Raw genomic sequence first — 19,350 nt, 5'->3', positions numbered from 1 at the left:
TCAATTAACTACTGGCTCATTTTATTAAAAACTCCTGGGCTGGACACAGTGGCTCATGCCTGTAATCCTAGCACTTTGGGAGGCTGAAGTGGGTGGATCACCTGAGGTTGGGAGTTTGAGACCAGTCTGACCAACATGGAGAAACCCCATCTCTACTAAAAATACAAAATTAGCAGGGTGTGGTGGCGCGTGCCTATAGTCCCAGCTACTCGGGAGGCTGAGGCAGGAGAATTGCTTGAACCTGGCGGGGCGGAGGTTGCAGTGAGCCGAGATCACACCACTGCACTCCAGCCTGGGCAACAAGAACAAAACTCTGTCTCAAAAAACAAACAAACAAACAATTCCTTAGCCACAAGAAGATCAGCTAGATTCGGCAACTACTTGTAGTCTAACCATTCAGTTCCAAGCTTGGATTCTAGAAGAGAGTCTTGGAGAAAACATAAAGGAGGTTCCCCTCCCACAGGTGCCTCCACAGAACCAAAAGAGCTTTGTGTAGTATGTGGAGGATTGTTTGCAGTAGGAATCAGGAGACCTGGGGTCCAGCCCAGGTTCCTTTGGACAAATGCTTTAACCTCTTTGAGCATCACTTTTATTATTGGCACCTGAACACAGAGATGTTCTGAGCATTCACTATATGAAAGAATATATACTAAAGTGCTTTGAAAGGGCTACAGAATGCTACATTATTGTTTTACGATTTCCAGAATTGGAAGGTTCCCCCATTCCTTGGTCTTTCATGGAACCTGGACATCGTAACACTAAGGGTTATTCCCAAAATGGTATCTGAGTTGAGATGGATATGGAATTGGCTCTGCAGGGAATCAAGTGGATTTGCTGTATCTACTTAACACATTGTTACCCAATAGGGCCTGTAAATATTCATAGGATATGAATAATGAATACAATCGATCCACTATGGCCACCGATAATTAACAGTATCTTCTGTGAATTTTAGTGCCTTTGTCTGTAAAATAGAGATAAAAATATACCTACCTCATGAGGTGTTTTGAAAAATAAATGAGATAACATACATACATCGCAGTGCTGACAATACTAGGTGCTCTGTGAATGTTTGCAGAAGGTTATGGTGCTGATGATGGAGGAGGAGAAGGGAAAAGGAAAGGAAAAATATGACAGAAATTAGGAAGAGAAAGTTACTGGCCAGGATTCCAGTCAAAGCACAGGTTGGATGCCAGAAGCAAGGTAAAGGCAGAGTGTTGTCTTAAAAATTAGGGGGTAGAATAAATGGAATAAGACAAACCAGAATAAACACCCCATAGACAACCTCACCTACTTCCACTCTGCCTTGGGTCAGTCCTGCCAGGGAGAGAACTTTTGTTGCAGAGAAGAAAACTTCAGTTTGCTTTTATCTACCATTTCTCACCCACATATCATTATATGAACTTCTACTTCATCAAATATTCACTGATCATCATCTAAATGTCTGGCTTCTAGAGACATTAAGGTTGCGGCCTCAGCTTTTGAGACGAGATGGCTCTTTGTCTCCAAATAATTCCGGGAAAGGCTCCTGACAGACCACAACAGTTTAAAAATAAAATATGGAATTCTAGGCTCCCCCTGCTGGTAACTGATATATGACCAGCCCCCTAACTATCAAAAATAATATAATTTCTAAATACATTAATACTGTGGAAAATAAGGTTTTGGTGTTTTCTTTTTTAAATGAAGTAAAAAAAAAAAAAACTTGGAAGATTATTTTATCAACCTTTCCCTCCCCTTGAGAACCACGCTCCTGGCACAATTCTTACTTGACTGAGATGGACCTGTCACAGATCTGACACACGGTCCTTGCTTCTTCAGCAAAGCATAGGAGACAGCTAGGACCGTGGCCTAACCCTGGTCAGAAAACCTGCCACACAAGCAAGAGCCATTCACTCCATGGATAGCAGACCAATCGCCCGCCCACTCAGCTGGTTGCGAGCTTGTGTTCACTGCAAATGGGTCATTTCTGCTAAGCATGCTTTACCCATTTTTAATAACTTAGTGTTATTACAAAAGTCATACAGCCTAATACGTAACACATGGAAAACATCAAAAAAGCATAAAGTAATAAAAGTGGAAACCATTTCTGCGTAACTCCATTGCCCCAAAAGAACCACTATGTTGACATTTTATTGTCTTTCCAGATTTTTCTATACATTTGTAATCAAAATGGTCTTCACATATACTTATTTTATAGCTTTTTAAAGCCAACAGCCTATTGTGAACTGATTTTTTTAAACCAATAAATATTCTTCTACGTTACTCTTTTTCATGACTGCAGAGCATGCAATGGTATGAATGTCTGTCTTTTGTTTATCAGTGATTCTCAACCAGGAGCAGTACTGTCCACCCAAGGGGGCATTTAGAAAGGTGGGGAGGCACTTTTGAATGATCTGATTGGTCACTATTGGCATGTAGTAGGCAAGAACTAGAGATGATAAACATACTATGGCATGCAATGAGAAAATCTCCAGTTCAGAGCCAGTAACATCTCAGTTGAGAGACATTAAACCAGTTCTTTATCGTGAGGTATTTTGCTCATTTACAATTTGGGGGAGATTTTAAAGAGCAGTAATAAATATCCTTAAACATAAATTCTAGTGCTGATTTTTATTTTCCAGGGACATATTCCCAGAAGATACTTTATTTGGTCAAAGGTTATGCACACTTAAGACTTTTGATAAATTTTGCCAAATGTTCTCCATAATAGTTTAATCAATGTATACTCTGCCAGTGCAGGTATATATACCTCAACTTGCGAAGAAGCAACTCTGAACAGTGGAAGAAACAGGAACTAAGATCCCAGAGCTAGGTTTCATTCCTTAAAATCTATAACATTTTAAGCAAGTCTTTTAATTTCTTGGAGTTTCAAGTTCATCTGTAAATGGAAATAACATCTACTCTGCCCATCCCACAGTCTTTTTGTGTGGGCCAGATAAGATCATATGTGAAAATGTGTTCAAGTATAAGAGACTGTTTTTAACAGAGGTCACATCAGAACAGCTTTTCTCTTTGGCTGCAAAAACAAAGGAATGTCAGGTGTTGCAAACTCAAGTGACTGCAGGGCCAGGCAGGTGGCTTCAGTAACCTGGGTTAGGTGTAGGGGCCTCAGTGTTAGAGTTGCTTCAGGGAGTGGTGAGGATTCTCAACTCTTGAATCCACATCTAGCCCAAAGAAAGCAGATGCTACTCAGCTTCAAGTAGCTTTTTTCTTTGAAAATGTAGAGCACATATTGACACATCTAATAATCTTGCAAAAGAAGCCACAACTCTACAAAAATGGTTTCAACACTATGAATCCAAACATCCCACATCTTCAGGCAACATCTGGCCCAGGGCCATACATTTTCAACCTGAATCCTACAAGGATTCTCATCAATCAAAATCCCTGCTCTTTTTGCAGAAATGGGCGCCTCTTAGGGGTCTGTGCCAGTGTGGACAACTGCCGATTATTTGTTGGGGGCATCCCAAAAACCAAAAAGAGAGAAGAAATCTTATCGGAGATGAAAAAGGTTACTGAAGGTGTTGTCGATGTCATCGTCTACCCAAGCGCTGCAGATAAAACCAAAAATCGAGGCTTTGCCTTTGTGGAGTATGAGAGTCATCGAGCGGCTGCCATGGCAAGGAGGAAACTGCTACCAGGTTAGCAATACCCTCCTCAAAGATGAGATTTCTCTGCTCTATCCTGCCCGCCTCCACAAAGAAAATAAGCATTTTTAATTTTTTTGGCTCTCTATCTTTCATTGTGTTGCATTTAAAATTTTTTTATCCTTCTTCACTATCTCACAGTTGATTCCATTCCCTGAAGTTTTCACAGACTCAGTTTTGAAAAATATTCATTCTGTGCATTGAGGGTAATTTACATGCACTAAAGAAACCCAGAACTTTAAGTGACAGCAATCCTATGATGAATAAAGAGTCTTCTTAAAATTAAGTATATCAATCACAGTTACTTTTGTGTATAGATTTTGTTATCAGGCTTATTAGAATTAGGGTATATTCTCCATTACAATGTAGAAATAAAAACCTCAAGTGATGCATTATTCCAATGACAACTAGGTGACATACTTTCATTATGACTCCCTGTTGTCTAATAATTTCTGTCTAATTTGAGAGAAGAGACATAAAAGCTCTCCTTAGAAAGGCACCTTTATTTGTTAGTTATTACAACCACAGGATAGATCCCATTTGGTGAATAAGTATCAAATTCTCTATCCACCCCAACACTGCCTCGGTCAGATCAACTTAGGAAAGTTGTTTAGGCTTCTTGACTCATTCTACAACATTCACTACAACTTACACAGGTTTTTAAATGAATACTAAAATAAGAAGATTTCAAGAATAACAGACTGGACATATTGGAATGAACTTTTCTCATGAAAATCATGAGAGAGCCACCAGAATTCAAAACAAAACCACCACAACAAAGACGTCTACATTCATGTTGCCTTTGTACACACTCTTCAAAACAAACCAATACTAGATCAGCCCCCTAGATATCTTCAAAACTACGAGACAGCTTCTAGCTTGGGGAAGATCTTTCAATGATATCTTCATGAAGGCAACTTAAAGTGAAAAAAAAAGGAGACAGTTCCAAAGATTGCTGAATCTTTTACAGAAGTAGATATTTTTAATGTTAAGTCTTTCATTCACAACTTCTTCACTCTTCACTGGCCAGCAGTCAAGTCATCAAAATCACAGGTCCATAGACAGATTCACTAACACTCCTCATAGGGGTATACTTTTTGGTGACCTGGAAGTAATATTTTGCTATCTACTTCAATTCTTCTTTCTTCTTCAACATCGACAACTCTACCACTGAAAAGTCTTTTGTATCCATCCTGTTCTCAGGCCACCACTGAAGTATAAACACACATATTCTAAACCTTATGTAATTTTTTTCAAGATCTAATTATTCTCCCAGCTCTGCTTTCTCTTCCATGTGCCCCACCCTCCGACTTCTCTATCCTGAACATTACCACCAGATTAATGTTTCCAAAATATCCTATTATCCTTTCAATACCTTCTTGCAAACAGTAGGAATTCAATCTCAGGAATTCAATCTCTATCTATAGACTGAATGATGTCTGTCACTAACTGGCCAGTTCAAAAACATTCATAACTTCTTGTTGTGTATAAGAACTAAGTATACGATTTCATTATTCAAGACCTTTTATTCATTTCCTGGTCATTTATGACCACATTTGCTACCTTCTATTTCCCAATAAAAACTCTTCCTTCTATCTGGACAGACAACGCAATGACCTAGACACTTCCATGCTTATGTCTGTCTCCTTTATTCCTAATGCTATATCCTCTACTAGGAATACCTGCCCCTCCTTCACTTGTGACATTCACCCCAGTTCAGCCAGCACCTTCTTGAGAAACCTGCCTCCAGTATTCCAGCCCGAATTAGTTACTTTCCTCCCTCAATGTAGGAAGCCATTCATTATCTGTAAAAACAGATATGTGAAATAATTTTGGGTGTGGGGGAGTAGGACAGTGAAAGAGGCTCCAAAACAGGTGAAAGACAGTTTCCAGGGTCAAGACAATCCAGTAATCCCAGAGAAGCTCAACCTCCTGAAAGCTTCCCCATCTCTTCAAAGAGAATGGCACATCGGCCCACTAAAGGAACTTCTTTATGTAAGTCAAGCTGACTAGGCTGGCCAGGGCCTATCAGATAAGCTTAGGAATTCTCAAGCACAGTCCTGACTTTTCCTTGTGAATTCTCTGTCCAGGATATACCATAGGGAGGCTACCTCCCCTCCCCATCCACTACTCATATTCACCACGATCCAATGCAACCCCCCTTACCTATGGCCCTTTAAGCCAGTCTCAGGTGGAATTCATTCAGCTGGATTTTAGTCAGCAACTAACTCATCAGCAAACTAACAAGATGAGGCACAGTGGTGAGTAAGCCAGCCAGAGCAAACTCCTTCGCCTCTAATGAGATCTCAGAACAAAACCTATCACCCATTTGGATCACTCTACCGGTTACCCCATTGCAGACTCACCCACGACAAAGGAATTCTGTAATTGCCAACCCTTTGAGAAGGTAGTTTAAAAGAACAAGGAGACTGTTGAGAAAAAATGATAAGTGAAGACAACAAGAAACTTTTCTTTCTTAATTGACCCAGACTTGGAGACAGAGACAATGGTTGTCTAAAGGGATGTAACTGCTCCTCAGCCAGTTACCTCCTCTCTAAACAGTGGTAGTTCCCCCTTGACAAATCTCACCTTTACTGAGCTCTTTACAGGACGAAGTTGCTGCATCCCACTCAGAAACTAGAAAGGCATTCTAAGAATGCTCTGAAGAAAAGTCCTGGCAGTGATTCTCAACGTCAGGCTGCATCAGCATCACCTGGAGGGCTTGTTCTAGCACAGATTGCTAGATCTCACCACTAGAGTTCTTGATTCAGTAGGTCTGGTGTCAGGCCAGGTAATTTGCATTTACAACAAGCTCCCAGGATGCTGCTGCTCCCAGGACTGCACATTTGAAAACCCATGATTTGAATCAATGATTTTCCATCCTAGGCTGCACATTGGAATTATCTGATGTTTTCAAACAATATTAGTACCCATGTCAGTCTCTAATCAATTGAATCTGCATCACTGGAATATAAAGTTACGGAACTGGTGTTTTAAGTTTTCCAGATGATTCTATTCTTCAGTCAAATTGTGTGATTCACGGCTAAATCTATTAGCTAATGATACTGGGTATTCATCTTCATGGCATGTAAATAGGAATACCTGGGAATCACTCAGTCAGTAAATATTTATTAAGCATCTAGAACATATATTGCTCCCTTCTGAATGACATGAGAGATTATAAAAAAAAAAAAAAAGATAGTACCTAACCATTGCACTCGAAGAGTGCATATTCTGAGAAAACCATACATACATAAAAACAGGAAAAATTATTAAGAGGAGAGTGTATTGTTGAATCATCATTTAAAAGTTATTAAGTCTTATCTGCATCATCTTTTCTTGACCTCACAACAATAGTAGGTTGTAGATAAGGAAACTGATGTTAGAAAGGATATGTTTTCTAGCCAGGATCATTGTTCTGACATTTGAACTTGTCTTACTTCAAGTTTGTGTTCTCAAATCACGCTGTAACACTCACTTTCACCAGAGGCCTTCACAAGGATATTGGTGGAAATCACTGCTTCCTATATTTACTCTCATGTCTGTTCTCTTAGCCTTATGCAGCAGTTCATGGTCCTAGTTTCTGAGAAGACTAAAGCTAGAGCAGTAGTACTCAACTGTAGCTGCATTTTAGAATTAACTAAGCTACTTGTAAAACTCCTGAGATCCAGCCCACTTATATCAGAATTGGGAAGGGCAGTCCGGAGGTCAGTAATGAACTGGTAAATCTTTAACAGCCAGCTCCTAGAGAAAAAAACTAAAGGCCTGATTTGTGGCATTCGCCAATTTCCATGGTATTAACACTCCCACTGTGGCTGATTTCAAGTTACCAATGTGGCTTTAACTGGCTCATAAAATTCTGATACTTTCTTTGTCTATTTATCTGTTGATGAACATTTAGGTTGATTCTATACCATGGTAATTGTGAATAATGCTTCCATAAACATGGGAATTCAGGTATCTCTTTAACATAATGATTTCATTTGGGGAGAATATATACCCAGTATGGTGACTGCAGGATCATATGGTAGCTCTATTTTTATTTTTTTGAGGAACCTGCATATTATTTTCCATAGTGGCTGTACCAATTTACATTCCCATCAACAGTATGCAAGTATTCTCATTTCTCCAAATCCTTGAAAACATTATCTTTGATCTTTTTCATAGTGGCCATTCTACCAGGTGTGAGGTGATAACTCATTTTAGTTTTGATTTATATTTTCCTGATTAGGGATGTTGAGCATTTTTTCATATACCTGTTGGCCATTTATATTTCTTCTTTTGAGATATGTCTATTCAAATCCATTGACCTTTTTTTTAATTTTTGAGACAGAGTTTCACTCTTATTGCCCAGGCTAGAGTGCAATGGCATGATATTGGCTCACTGCAACCTCTGCCTCCCGGGTTCAAGTGATTTTCCTGCCTCAGCCTCCTGAGTAGCTGGGATTACAGGTATGCACCACCACACCTGGCTAATTTTGTGTTTTTAGTAGAGATGGGGTTTCTCCATGTTGGCCAGGCTGGTGTTGAACTCCTGACCTCAGATGATCCACTGGCCTTGGCCTCCCAAAGTGGTGGGATTACAGGCATGAGCCACCACACCTGGCCTTTTGCCCATTTTTAATTCGGTTATTTGTTTTCCTACTATTGATTGTTTGAGTTATTTATACATTTGGGATATTAACTCCTTATCGAATGTATGCTTTGTAAATATTTTTTCCCATTCCTTAGGTTATCCCTTTCCTCCATTGATTGTTTCCTTTGCTGTGCAGAAACTTCAGTTTGATACAATCCCATTCATCTATTTTTGCTTTTGTTGTCTGTGCTTTGGGGGTTATAGCCGAGAAATAATTGCCCAGACCAACGTCAAGAAATTTTCCCTTATTGTTTCTTTCTAGTAGTTTTACTGTTTCACGTCTTACATTTAAATCTTTATTCCATTTTAACTAGGCTTATGTGTATGTTGTAAGATAAGGGTCCCATTTCATTCTTCTGCATATGGATATCCAATTTTCCTTACATCATTTGTTGAAGAGGCTGTTCCTTCACCATTGTGTGTTCTTGGCATCTTTGCAAAGATCAGTTGACCTTAAGTGTGTGGATTTATTTCTGGACTCTATTTTGTTTCACTGGCCTAAATGTCTGTTTTTATGCCAGTATCATACTCTTTTGATTACTATAGCTTTGTAGTATATTTTGAAATCAAGTAGCGTGATGACCCCAGCTTTGTTCTTTTGGTTCAGATTTCTTTGACTAAGGTCTTTTGTGGCCCCATACAAATTTTAGAATCATATTTTCTGTTTCTGTGAAAAACATCACTGGATTTTCGATAGAGATTCCATGGAATCTGTAGATTGCTCTGGGTAGCATGGACCTTTTAACAATAATAATGCCTCCAATCCATGAACATAGGCTATTTTTCCATTTATTTGTTTCTTCTTTGATTTTTTATCAATATTTTATAGTTTTAAGTATACAGATCTTTCATCTTGTTGGTTAAATTTATTTCTACGTATTTTTGTGGGGGGGGATGGTATTATAAATGAGACTGTTTTCTTTATTTCTTTTTCAGTTTTCTTGATTTCTTGTTGTTAGTGTATAGAAAGTCTACTTATTTATGTATGTTAGTTTTGTATTTTACAGCTGTACTGAGCTTATTAGTTACAATGGAATATTATTCAGTATTTACAAAGAAGGAAATTCTGTCATTTGCAACAACATGGGTGAACCTGGAGCACATTATATTAAGTGAAATAAGCCAGACACAGAAAGACAAATATTGCATAATCTCACTTATATGTGGAATCTAAAAAGTTGAATTCATATAAGCACAGTGTTGAATGGTGGTTACCAGGGCTGGAGGCAGAGGTATGGAGAGATATTGGTCAAATGATACAAAGTTTCCATTAAAATGAATAATCTCTGGAAATCTATTGTATAATATGACTATAGTTAATGTATTTGTATACTCAAAAATTGCTAAGGGAGTAGATCTTAAATATTATCACCACAAAAAAAAGTATGTGAGGTGATAGATATGTTAATTACCTTCATTTAATCATTTTACAATGTATACATGTATCAAAACATCATGTTGTATACCATAAATAGATGCAATTTTGATTAATCATACCTTTAAAAAGCTTGGAAGGAAAAATGCAAAAATAATCTATTTTTGCAAGTAGAGAAGAACTGGCTCTAGTACATCATTGGGTGGAATCCAGGTTTCATATTTTTTAAACCTCACCCAATATGGGGCCAAGGATGATCTTGGCCAAAACCAGAGTTACATGGGAGCCTTGGGGATCTTGGGGATCTTGGGATAATACAAACAAAAAAAGTCCAAGGTAAAGCATAAAAGGGGAAGGGAAGAGAGTAATGAAGAAAACTATCCCCTGGAATGCAATACAGAACAAGATGGTCACAGCTAGGGTAACAAGAGCCAGCTTCTCTAAGGTCAGTTATCTCTTAAGACATGCCTGTTCTTCATTTGGGTTTTAGAATGCCAATGCCACGGACACTTTTATTGACTGCTTTTCAAGGAATATAAAGATGCATTCTTATTGAAAATAATTGCTTCCCACGTGTAGTAATTAAACAAATAAACCCTTACCAATACTGAGAATTCCTGACTTTGTTCTCTTAAGCTTTGTATTGCTTACGGGATAAAGTTTATTCCCAAACAATGAATAAAAAACAAACTAGATTTCCAATCAAGTTTAGAACTTGGGTTGACTCTCACTCCCCTCTCATCACTTCAACAAGATCTGCACTGTGTAGGAGCACAGGAGCAGAGTCACCAAAAACCAAACCAAAACAACAACAAAAAGAGGGGGAGGCAGTTAAGTAGAACAGATCTGGGAAAGATATCCTCTCTAAAGCTCATTTCCCATTCTGTAAAATTGGGAGTCATTCACTTCCCCACAGGGTTACTGCGAGAAGGAACTGAGCTAGCACATGAAAAACAGATGGTACAGTACAAGACACTCAATAAAATGTGTTTATAGTAATACAAAAATATATGTAGCCATGGAGAACAACTACCCTTTTCAGAAGAGTTAAATTTTTCATCAAAGACTCTTCCATTGCTTGTCATCTGTCTTCTTAATTAGGATTTTTTTTTTAAAAATGTCTCCAGATTCTAGATTTATTCATGTTGTGAAAGAGGATTAAGAGGGAACACAGCTGGTCTAAGCCTTGACCAAGTGTGAGGGACAGAAAACAAGCTAAGGATGCCTGAGCCCCACCCACCTTTGCCGAAACACCATTTTTTGAATATCTCAATTGTGGTACCTAGCCTAATTAACAACACAGATTCAAACAGCAGTAAATACTCTTCCTAGTAACCTTCTCAATGTTCTGTGGAGTCAGACTCTATATCTGGGCCCTAAATCCATACTTTTCCTTTCTCCCTTTTGCTATCTTACCTTAAGTGACTACCTTCATCCAATGAGTGCTGTTGTGAGAGCCAAATGTGCCCTCTGCTGCCTCATTTCTGTTCAACCTCAAACCGCATCCTGGTTACCTTTATATAATCAATAGTTACAACAAGTCACTGGTCACACAGAACTCCCTTCTAGTCAGTTACTCCATTTATTTGGAATGTCTCTTAAGATCAATACTCACCAATATTAATGGTCTTCTTGCTCATTCAAGACCTCAAGGGTCAGGCCAATTTAAAAGACCATTGGTATAAACTGAGATGATGTTGTCCTGATTTCTACATAATTCATCATAATTGTGATCATTTTCAACAGGAAGAATTCAGTTATGGGGACATCCTATTGCAGTAGACTGGGCAGAGCCAGAAGTAGAAGTTGATGAAGATACAATGTCTTCAGTGAAAATCCTATATGTAAGAAATCTTATGCTGTCTACCTCTGAAGAGATGATTGAAAAGGAATTCAACAATATCAAACCAGGTAGGATATATATACAAGATTAGTTTTTCAAAACATTCTTTAAAAGCACCTATGCTTGAGATGACTTCCCATAACATCAAGTAGAAATGCTTTTATTTAGCTCATCCCATAATTGCATGCAAACCTCTCAAACTATGTTGCTAACTTTGGATTAGAAAATCAAGCCATACGGTCCTATAATATTTATCAATATTATAATTTTATATTTATCTATGTGATTATTTAATGAATACCTATTTTCTTCACTAAACTATAAATTTCAAGAGTTTTTTTTCCCCTCTTATTGTTTCCTCCTTCCTCAGACATTTAAGCTCTGGGGTACAATGATTGCTCAATAAATATTGACTGTAATAAAGAATGCATGCCATAACTACACGTCTGACGCAGGGTTTCTCAGCCTCACCACTGTTGATATTTGGAACAGATCATTCTTGGCTGTAGGGGTCTGTCCAGTGGACTGTAGGATGCTTAGCAGCATCCCAGGCCCGTCCCTGTGAGATACCGGTAGCAACCTCCAAGATGTAATAATCAAAAATGCCTTCAGACATTGCAAAATATACTCTATGGGTGGGCAAAATGGCCCCCAGTCTAGAACCACCGGCCTAATGGAATACACTTGTGACGTAAGTAAAAAGGTGACAATCCTAGGAACCTCGTTTAAATGAAGAGGAAGGGAAAGGAATAGAGGGAAGGTGGAAGGGGATAGTTAGTTGCTACTCATCTTGCCAATATTTTTCAGTATCAATTCTAAGCCATCAGATTGACTCCCCATCTCTTTCTTCTCCGTACAGGAGCTACAACACTGAGAGAGGTAGAGCATTTCAAGAAACAATGTGCAAATTACCATTTCCCAAAAACAGTTCAGAACATTAATTCTACAATCTTTTGGTAGATGTTACTGATAAACGGGCTGCATGGTCAAATAAGCTTGTAAACACCAGATTCTGCAAAATTAAATTAATTTCTTCATTATGGAACTTATCAAAGTCTTTAGCCTTCTGACATGCTTTGAAATGCTCCAAGATACAGAAAGCTTCATTTTTCAATTTTCTGAAACATGACTGCTCTTTTTTGGTATATCATCTTGTGGGATTACTGTGTCTTTAAACATACTCTGGGCAGTAGTGGCTTAGGGTTATCATAGTAGTAATATCCTTTCACAACTGAGAATGTCCCAGCCTCCTGGCAAATTCTCTAGGTTGTTAATAAGCATAGGCCATGGTACTGTCATGTTAAAGCTGCCTGAGAATATTCACTTACACATACTCACATTGTCTGTTTCCAACTCTGGGTACTATTTCAGATAGAACAGAATGATAAGCTGATGATTTGCTCTGAAGGATATTCAGTAAGGATGTCACTGCTCCATTTTGCAAGACTCACCAAGGATCTTTCTCCAGCCTCAAGAACTCTGCCTTCCCTGAAATATTAGTGTGATGGTGTGGCTCCACACCAACAGCTGTGAATCCATGACTAAGCTAGAAACTGCAAACGACGGACTACCTTACTGTGTGCCAAGCATTGCAGTGGGCACTTTCACAGCATGTGTCATTTATTCATCACAACTCTATAATACAGGTTGCTTTATGCATTCTATTACTTTATAGATAAGAAAACCAGGACCCAGAGTAGTTAAGTGGTTTGCCCAGGGTCACACAGCTAGCAGGTGGCAGATCCTGGATTTGAACTCGAATCTGGTAAAGGACATGTTCTTAAAAACTTTAATACTCTCATGCCCAATCTTTATTCCATTCACTCACTCATTCATTCAACTGTCTTTCCTTCAGTAGCTCCTATGTGTGAGGCACTGTGGAAGGAACCAACAAGTATGATGTGTGCGTGGAAAAAGTTTAAGAAATTCCAGAAAAAAATACATCTTAGACAGACTACTCTTGTAGTGAAGAGAAGATTTGTGTTTTGAAGTGACAATTAAGCTGAGATCTGAATGTTGATGCAGTTGTAGGCATAGGAACCATAATGTGTGTATAAATATTGCTCACTATTCTCCCCTCATTGCATGTTGACTTTCTACCTTCCCAGAGTGAATAAGACTTCTTATTTTTATCTAATTAAAACAGCACCCTTTTTTTTGCCAAGGGCTAGAATGAGAAACTACTAAAAGGCTGCTTCCTTTCCTAGGCCCTGGTCATTAGCTTTCCCAGTCTGTGTATTGGCATATAGTGAAGAGATATGTGTGCCCCGATCCTACTAATTATCATGAAAATAATGAATGTCACATATCTCTCTGTTGCTTGCTCTCTCACTTTCTCTTTCTTCTTGGGACTAAAGTGTGTCCAGAGATTTCAGGTCATAGTCTGCAGCTGGTGGCACAACTCTCAGTGCTATATAATGATGTGTGGCTTGTTCTTCCTGGCCCTCTGCAAAAAAAATATGAGTTGCTGAAGGTGAACAACTAGCAGACATCTGCTGCATTGAGAGGGAAAAGTCAGAGCTAACTAGTTTGTTTTATCTTGGAAAGTACGTACTGTGCCAAGGCTATACTTACCTAGAAAAATTTATAGAAAGAAACAGGAAAATGACTCTTTAAAAATTCCATTTAAAGTTTAGGTCCCTCAGAGGAACCTACATATTACCTCAAAATATTTGACCATGTATCATTTTAACCATGATGAACTTGAATAATACTATATTGCCACTCAGAGACACAAATGATAATTAGAACAAAAATTGGGATCTGAAGATGGTTTGTTCTTCCCCACTGTAGCCTTAGGGTATCTACTGAATTTCCAATTATAGTCATTCTACAAAATCTGATCTTCCTACAAGAGTTTGGCAGTATTAGAATCACCTGAAGTGCATGTTAAATCGCTGATTGCATGGCCCATGATGGGTAGGCTCAAGGATTTCCATTTCTATTAAGCTTCCAGACAAAGCTGATTCTGCTGGTCAGGGGACCACACTTGGGGAACCATGACCCTCTGATAACATTTCCTTTGGCATACAGATGTATTTCTCCTCAGGTTTATGTGTTGCTGACAAGTTGATAATAAACACATCAATAATTTTTCAATTTCTTGCATCATGATTTCAGAGGATCTTTTTCTTCTTTGCTAATGGATGATTGAGTAATAATGATCATTCATATTCTATGGACTCACCCTCTGCCAAATGAGGATCAATTACTAAACAAACTCCTATGCACTAAAGAAGAAACGTATTAAAATAAGCCATGTGGTGAATACTATTGTAGAGAAAACCAACTTTTATCACACAAACTCTAACTTTTTAACTTGTCTGTTTTATGAGACTAAATTTTTAAATATCAAATTTTCCAAAACCAGATGCATCTGGAAATTATCCAACAGCGTAAGATAATTTGAAATACCTGCAAACAGAATTTCAGAAAATCTAAATTCATTATTATCTGAAATGCCACCTAACTGGTGTAGATGACAGAAGTTGGGGTGTGAATTAACTGATAATATTCCCTTATTCCATGTGTATTTATAGAGTAACTCCTGTGTCCAAGGCAGTAGGCAGGAACCAGGTGAAGATGATACCACAAAGTCTCTGAAGCAGGTCCTCTTCTCAGGGAGATAACAGACCAGGGAGTCTAGGTGGCGAATGACATTGAAATATGAACTGAGCAAAGACTGGAAAGGTGAAGGTCATCATTGGCCAACGTCTTTCCTCTCAATTACAAAAACGAGTCATGTGATTGAGTCATGATCATCACCCCATGTGACACTGAAAGGAATGAAGAGACTATATTGTATATTCAGTTAATTATACGTCCCATGCTTCATGGTCTCAGAGAGCTTTATTTATCCTTAGCCTGGCCAGATAATTTTGCTCTGTATAACCACTGCCATAAGAAGTCAAGGGTTGAATGTTGAAGGGAGTGTAAAGAGAAGTATCACAATGTCTTTAAATTGTCCGTATGTTACAGGTTCACTATTATTCCACAGGAAGATAATTCTTAGTCATTGAACCATGTGGGGGAGTAAAAACTCTAATTACCTTTGTTACCTTGAATCTAAGAGGATAATGAAACTTTGATAGGGACAGCAAGGACTTCCCCATCTTCTTTTCCCTGGAATAATGTCGCATCCTATGTTGCCTCCCTAGACTCTCAAAGTACACCCGAGTGAGTGTAGGGTAAGAGAAGATAACCGGCATGCTAAACTACAGTGGTTAAACACATTTCCACCTTACCTTCACTCTAAGCAAAAGGTCTACTTTTAAAATTGAGTAAGCAACAACATTTTAAAAATACAACATCCAACTATCTCGGTACAACTATCTTTTTCATTTTTATATGTTGCTATCATGTTCAGCAGTTCCTTTACATAAAAATAGATGGTTTGTTTGGGTTTTCTACACAAATCACATAAATAAATTTTGCAAATATTTGTAAAATGCCGAATACATCAATTACAATATGAAAATCCCCTTCATTCTTCCCAACTTTTCTCCCCATTCCTGAAGTAATCCCTGTTAAGAGTTTGGTCTCTATCTTTTCAGTTTGCTTTCTGTATGAGTGTATTTAAATTTTGTGCATATATATAGTTTTGGATTATTAAAAACACAAACGCCATAATATTGTACTTACTATTTTATAACTTTTTAAAACTTAACAATAGATCTTGGGCCAGGTATGGTGGCTCATGCCTGTAATCCCAATACTTTGGGAGGCCGAGGTGGGCAGATTACCTGAGGTCTGGAGTTCAAGACCAGCCTGATCAACATGGTGAAACTCCTTCTCTACTAAAAATACAAAATTAGCCAGGCACATGGTGGCACATGCCTGTAATCCCAGCTACTAGGGAGGCTGAGACAGAAGAATCGCTTGAACCAGGGAGGCGGAGGTTGCAGTGAGCTGAGATCATGCCATTGCACTCTAGCCTGGGCAACAAGAGCAAAACTCTGTCTGAAAAAATATATATAGAGGTCTTTAATCTTCCCGTGTAATCACATACAGGTCTATTTTCTTTATAGACTCCTTGGTTTTGGTATAAATGTAGCAGATTTAATCACTCATGAAAATAGACATTAAATTGTTTTATTTTTGCTCTTTCAACAGTATTGTAATTGATATCCTTACGCATGATCCTTGTACATGTGTGTGAGTGTTTCTGTATGAGACATTCCTCAAAGTAGAGTAGTAGATATTTACATTGTTTCCAGTCTTTAGCTATCATGACAGTAAGGCAGGCAACTTACCTTGGTTCCCAGATGTTCTTTCGGAAACAACTTTCTTTTTCTCCTTTTTGCTTTTCTATTTAAAGATTAATGGATAAGGATATAGGGAATACAGTTGTAGTTCCTCTCTGTGTGGACTCTAAATCTCAGTTACCTTGTCAGAATCGTAGTTACCTAATATTTAAGTTTTAAAAAGTAAATTAAAGTTAATTACATAAGACAAAAGAGATAACGACATTTTGCTGGCATGAAAAGCGTAAAACTTAAAAAAGTAATCAGCTAAATATATATTTATAAAATGATCAATAATTGAGTTCAACTCAACAAATATTTTACCATGCAAAAGGTACTATATTTTACATTACATAAGATGCAGAGAAAGATGGAATTCCCACCCTTAGAGACCTTATAAACTAGGAAGTGGAAAGCACAAATCCATAACAAATTATAATAAGTCAGAATATAAATTTTATTTTTAAAACTGCAAAAAAAAATCTTCAGTTGAATGTTCTTGATGAGATCCTTTCTTAAATATGAGATAGCCATGAAAAAATCCAATATTCTTTGCAGCTAGGTGCTAAAATATATCACTTTCAGGGCTCTCTTAAGTTTGTTAATGGGGCAACCTTCACTCTATTTTACAGGTGCTGTGGAGAGGGTGAAGAAAATTCGAGACTATGCTTTTGTGCACTTCAGTAACCGAGAAGATGCAGTTGAGGCTATGAAAGCTTTAAATGGCAAGGTAAGGTAGAACAAAGAAAAAAATATGCAGATTCCATCCAAATTTGATGTGGACATTACATTCAAAAGCACAGTCCTGCAAGTCTGTCTCACTCCAGCCTTCTCTGACATGGCTGCCTCAGTCCATTTAAGAAGTACTAAAGAGAAATGATGGAAAATACAACGGAAATTGGAGATATACCTAATATATCCAACTTTAGCTCTATTTATTTTCTAATTTGGACAAGGCACTGACACTCAATTTCCATGGAAAGAGGAGATTGAAGTAGATTATTTCAAGGTGTTTTTCACAATTCCAGTTTTCTCTCATTACTTCAAAGAGATTATCATCATTTTATTGCAGTATTTTAGAAGCCAATGAATTAAAAACATGTCAAGATAGCTGTTATTCTGCCTTCATAGTTTGATCTTCCACTTGGAAAGCTTAGAGTCTTTCACTTTGCCAAGAGTAGGGTCTGGGGAAGCTTCTATATCCTCACTACTGAGTTGTATACAGAAGCCAATATAATATTTATATATCAAGCCAATAAACATTTAAAACCTTCTGTAGACAAAAAACACAAACACATGCAAAGTACAGTCAAGTAAATATCATAAAAAGAGATCAACGTGGTGAGCAAGTTCAAAGGAAGAAGTGGGCGATAAAGAATAAAACATCTTCATGGATATGAGGAGATAATATTTAAAAGAAGCCATGAAAATTGGGTATAATTTCAAAAATCAAAATATGGAAAGACAGGCAGTCTTAGACAGAGGCACAGAATTTGAGAAGTGCAAGACAAGATTGGAGAACAGGAAAATGTGGAGTAACTTGGTTGGAACATAATGCACATGGGACTGTTTTACCTATCGGATCTGGCATTAGCCAGGGTCCCAAAAGAAAACAGAGCAGAGAGCAGGCTGGAGCTGGTAGGTGGTGAACTCCATAGGGAGTGGATCCAGATGGCAAAGGGAGGATCTCTTAGCCTAGGCCCTTCAGACACTGTGAAGCCTCTTGCATATTAGCTCCTCAGGGGCCCACTCAAACTCAAAAATGTTTGAGTGCTGGAGGGTGGGGTGGAGAATATATTCACTCTGAAATACAAAAACGACAACTGCAAAGCAAAAACTAATGCATAGTTAAATACATGTCTATAAAGAAAAACATTATTTCATCTTCATTGATCATCACATTTAATATCATAAAAGCGTTATCACTTGGAAAACAATCTATAAGTTAGATTTTCTCTATATGGAAACATTCCTGAGTATACACGATGATTGCTGGGAAGGAACAGCCATCACAAATTAAATGCCAATAATTACATTGGAACAATTACAATGGAAACATATTCAAATTATTCCCAATTTTTGCAGCTAGATATTTTTATAGTAATATTTACACATATTATTTAGTTAAATATATATTTAATATTATATTTGACTATAATGTTGTATGGAAAAATCTAAAGTAAGTTTTCCTAGGAACTATGGTTTTTGAGCATATATATAGAAATTTATATTTAATTTATTAGATGAGGTGAGATCTTGAATTTTTCTGTGCAGTAATTATCACATTTCCAATTTAGGAAAATTCGCCTAGTAAGAATTGACTTTTTAATACAGGTGAGAGAAACATGTCATAGAAACTAGTTATAAAGCTATTATAGTCACCCAAATGGGACAAAATAAGGTCTTGAACTTAGGTAGCAATGGAATGCAGGAGACAACCATATACAGAACAGTAGGGGTAAATTCAAAGGACCCAGGGCAGAGCAAGATGGCCTAATAGGAACAGCTCCAGTCTCCAACTCCCGGCACGAGCGACACAGAAGACTGGTGATTTCTGCATTTTCAACTGAGGTACTGGGGTCATCTCACTGGGGAGTGCCGGA

The 19,350-nt window shown here is 37.8% G+C and overlaps 1 protein-coding gene across 3 annotated transcripts in view; it reads left to right on the top strand.

The window, feature by feature from the left end:
• Positions 1-19,350, top strand: part of A1CF (APOBEC1 complementation factor) — an 83,781-nt gene that overhangs the window by 47,109 nt on the left and 17,322 nt on the right. For all 3 annotated transcript variants that reach the window (XM_011938755.1, XM_011938753.1, XM_011938754.1), the window contains 3 exons: positions 3,406-3,644; positions 11,408-11,572; positions 17,380-17,477. In XM_011938755.1, the coding sequence (XP_011794145.1) occupies positions 3,406-3,644; positions 11,408-11,572; positions 17,380-17,477 (502 nt within the window). The remainder of the gene's footprint in view (positions 1-3,405; positions 3,645-11,407; positions 11,573-17,379; positions 17,478-19,350) is intronic.

This window comes from Colobus angolensis, unplaced genomic scaffold (genome assembly GCF_000951035.1).
Source record: "Colobus angolensis palliatus isolate OR3802 unplaced genomic scaffold, Cang.pa_1.0 Scaffold177, whole genome shotgun sequence".
Classification (NCBI taxonomy): Eukaryota; Metazoa; Chordata; class Mammalia; order Primates; family Cercopithecidae; genus Colobus; species Colobus angolensis.
Note: the sequence above shows the minus strand (reverse complement) of the source record. Positions and strands in the feature narration are given on the sequence as shown.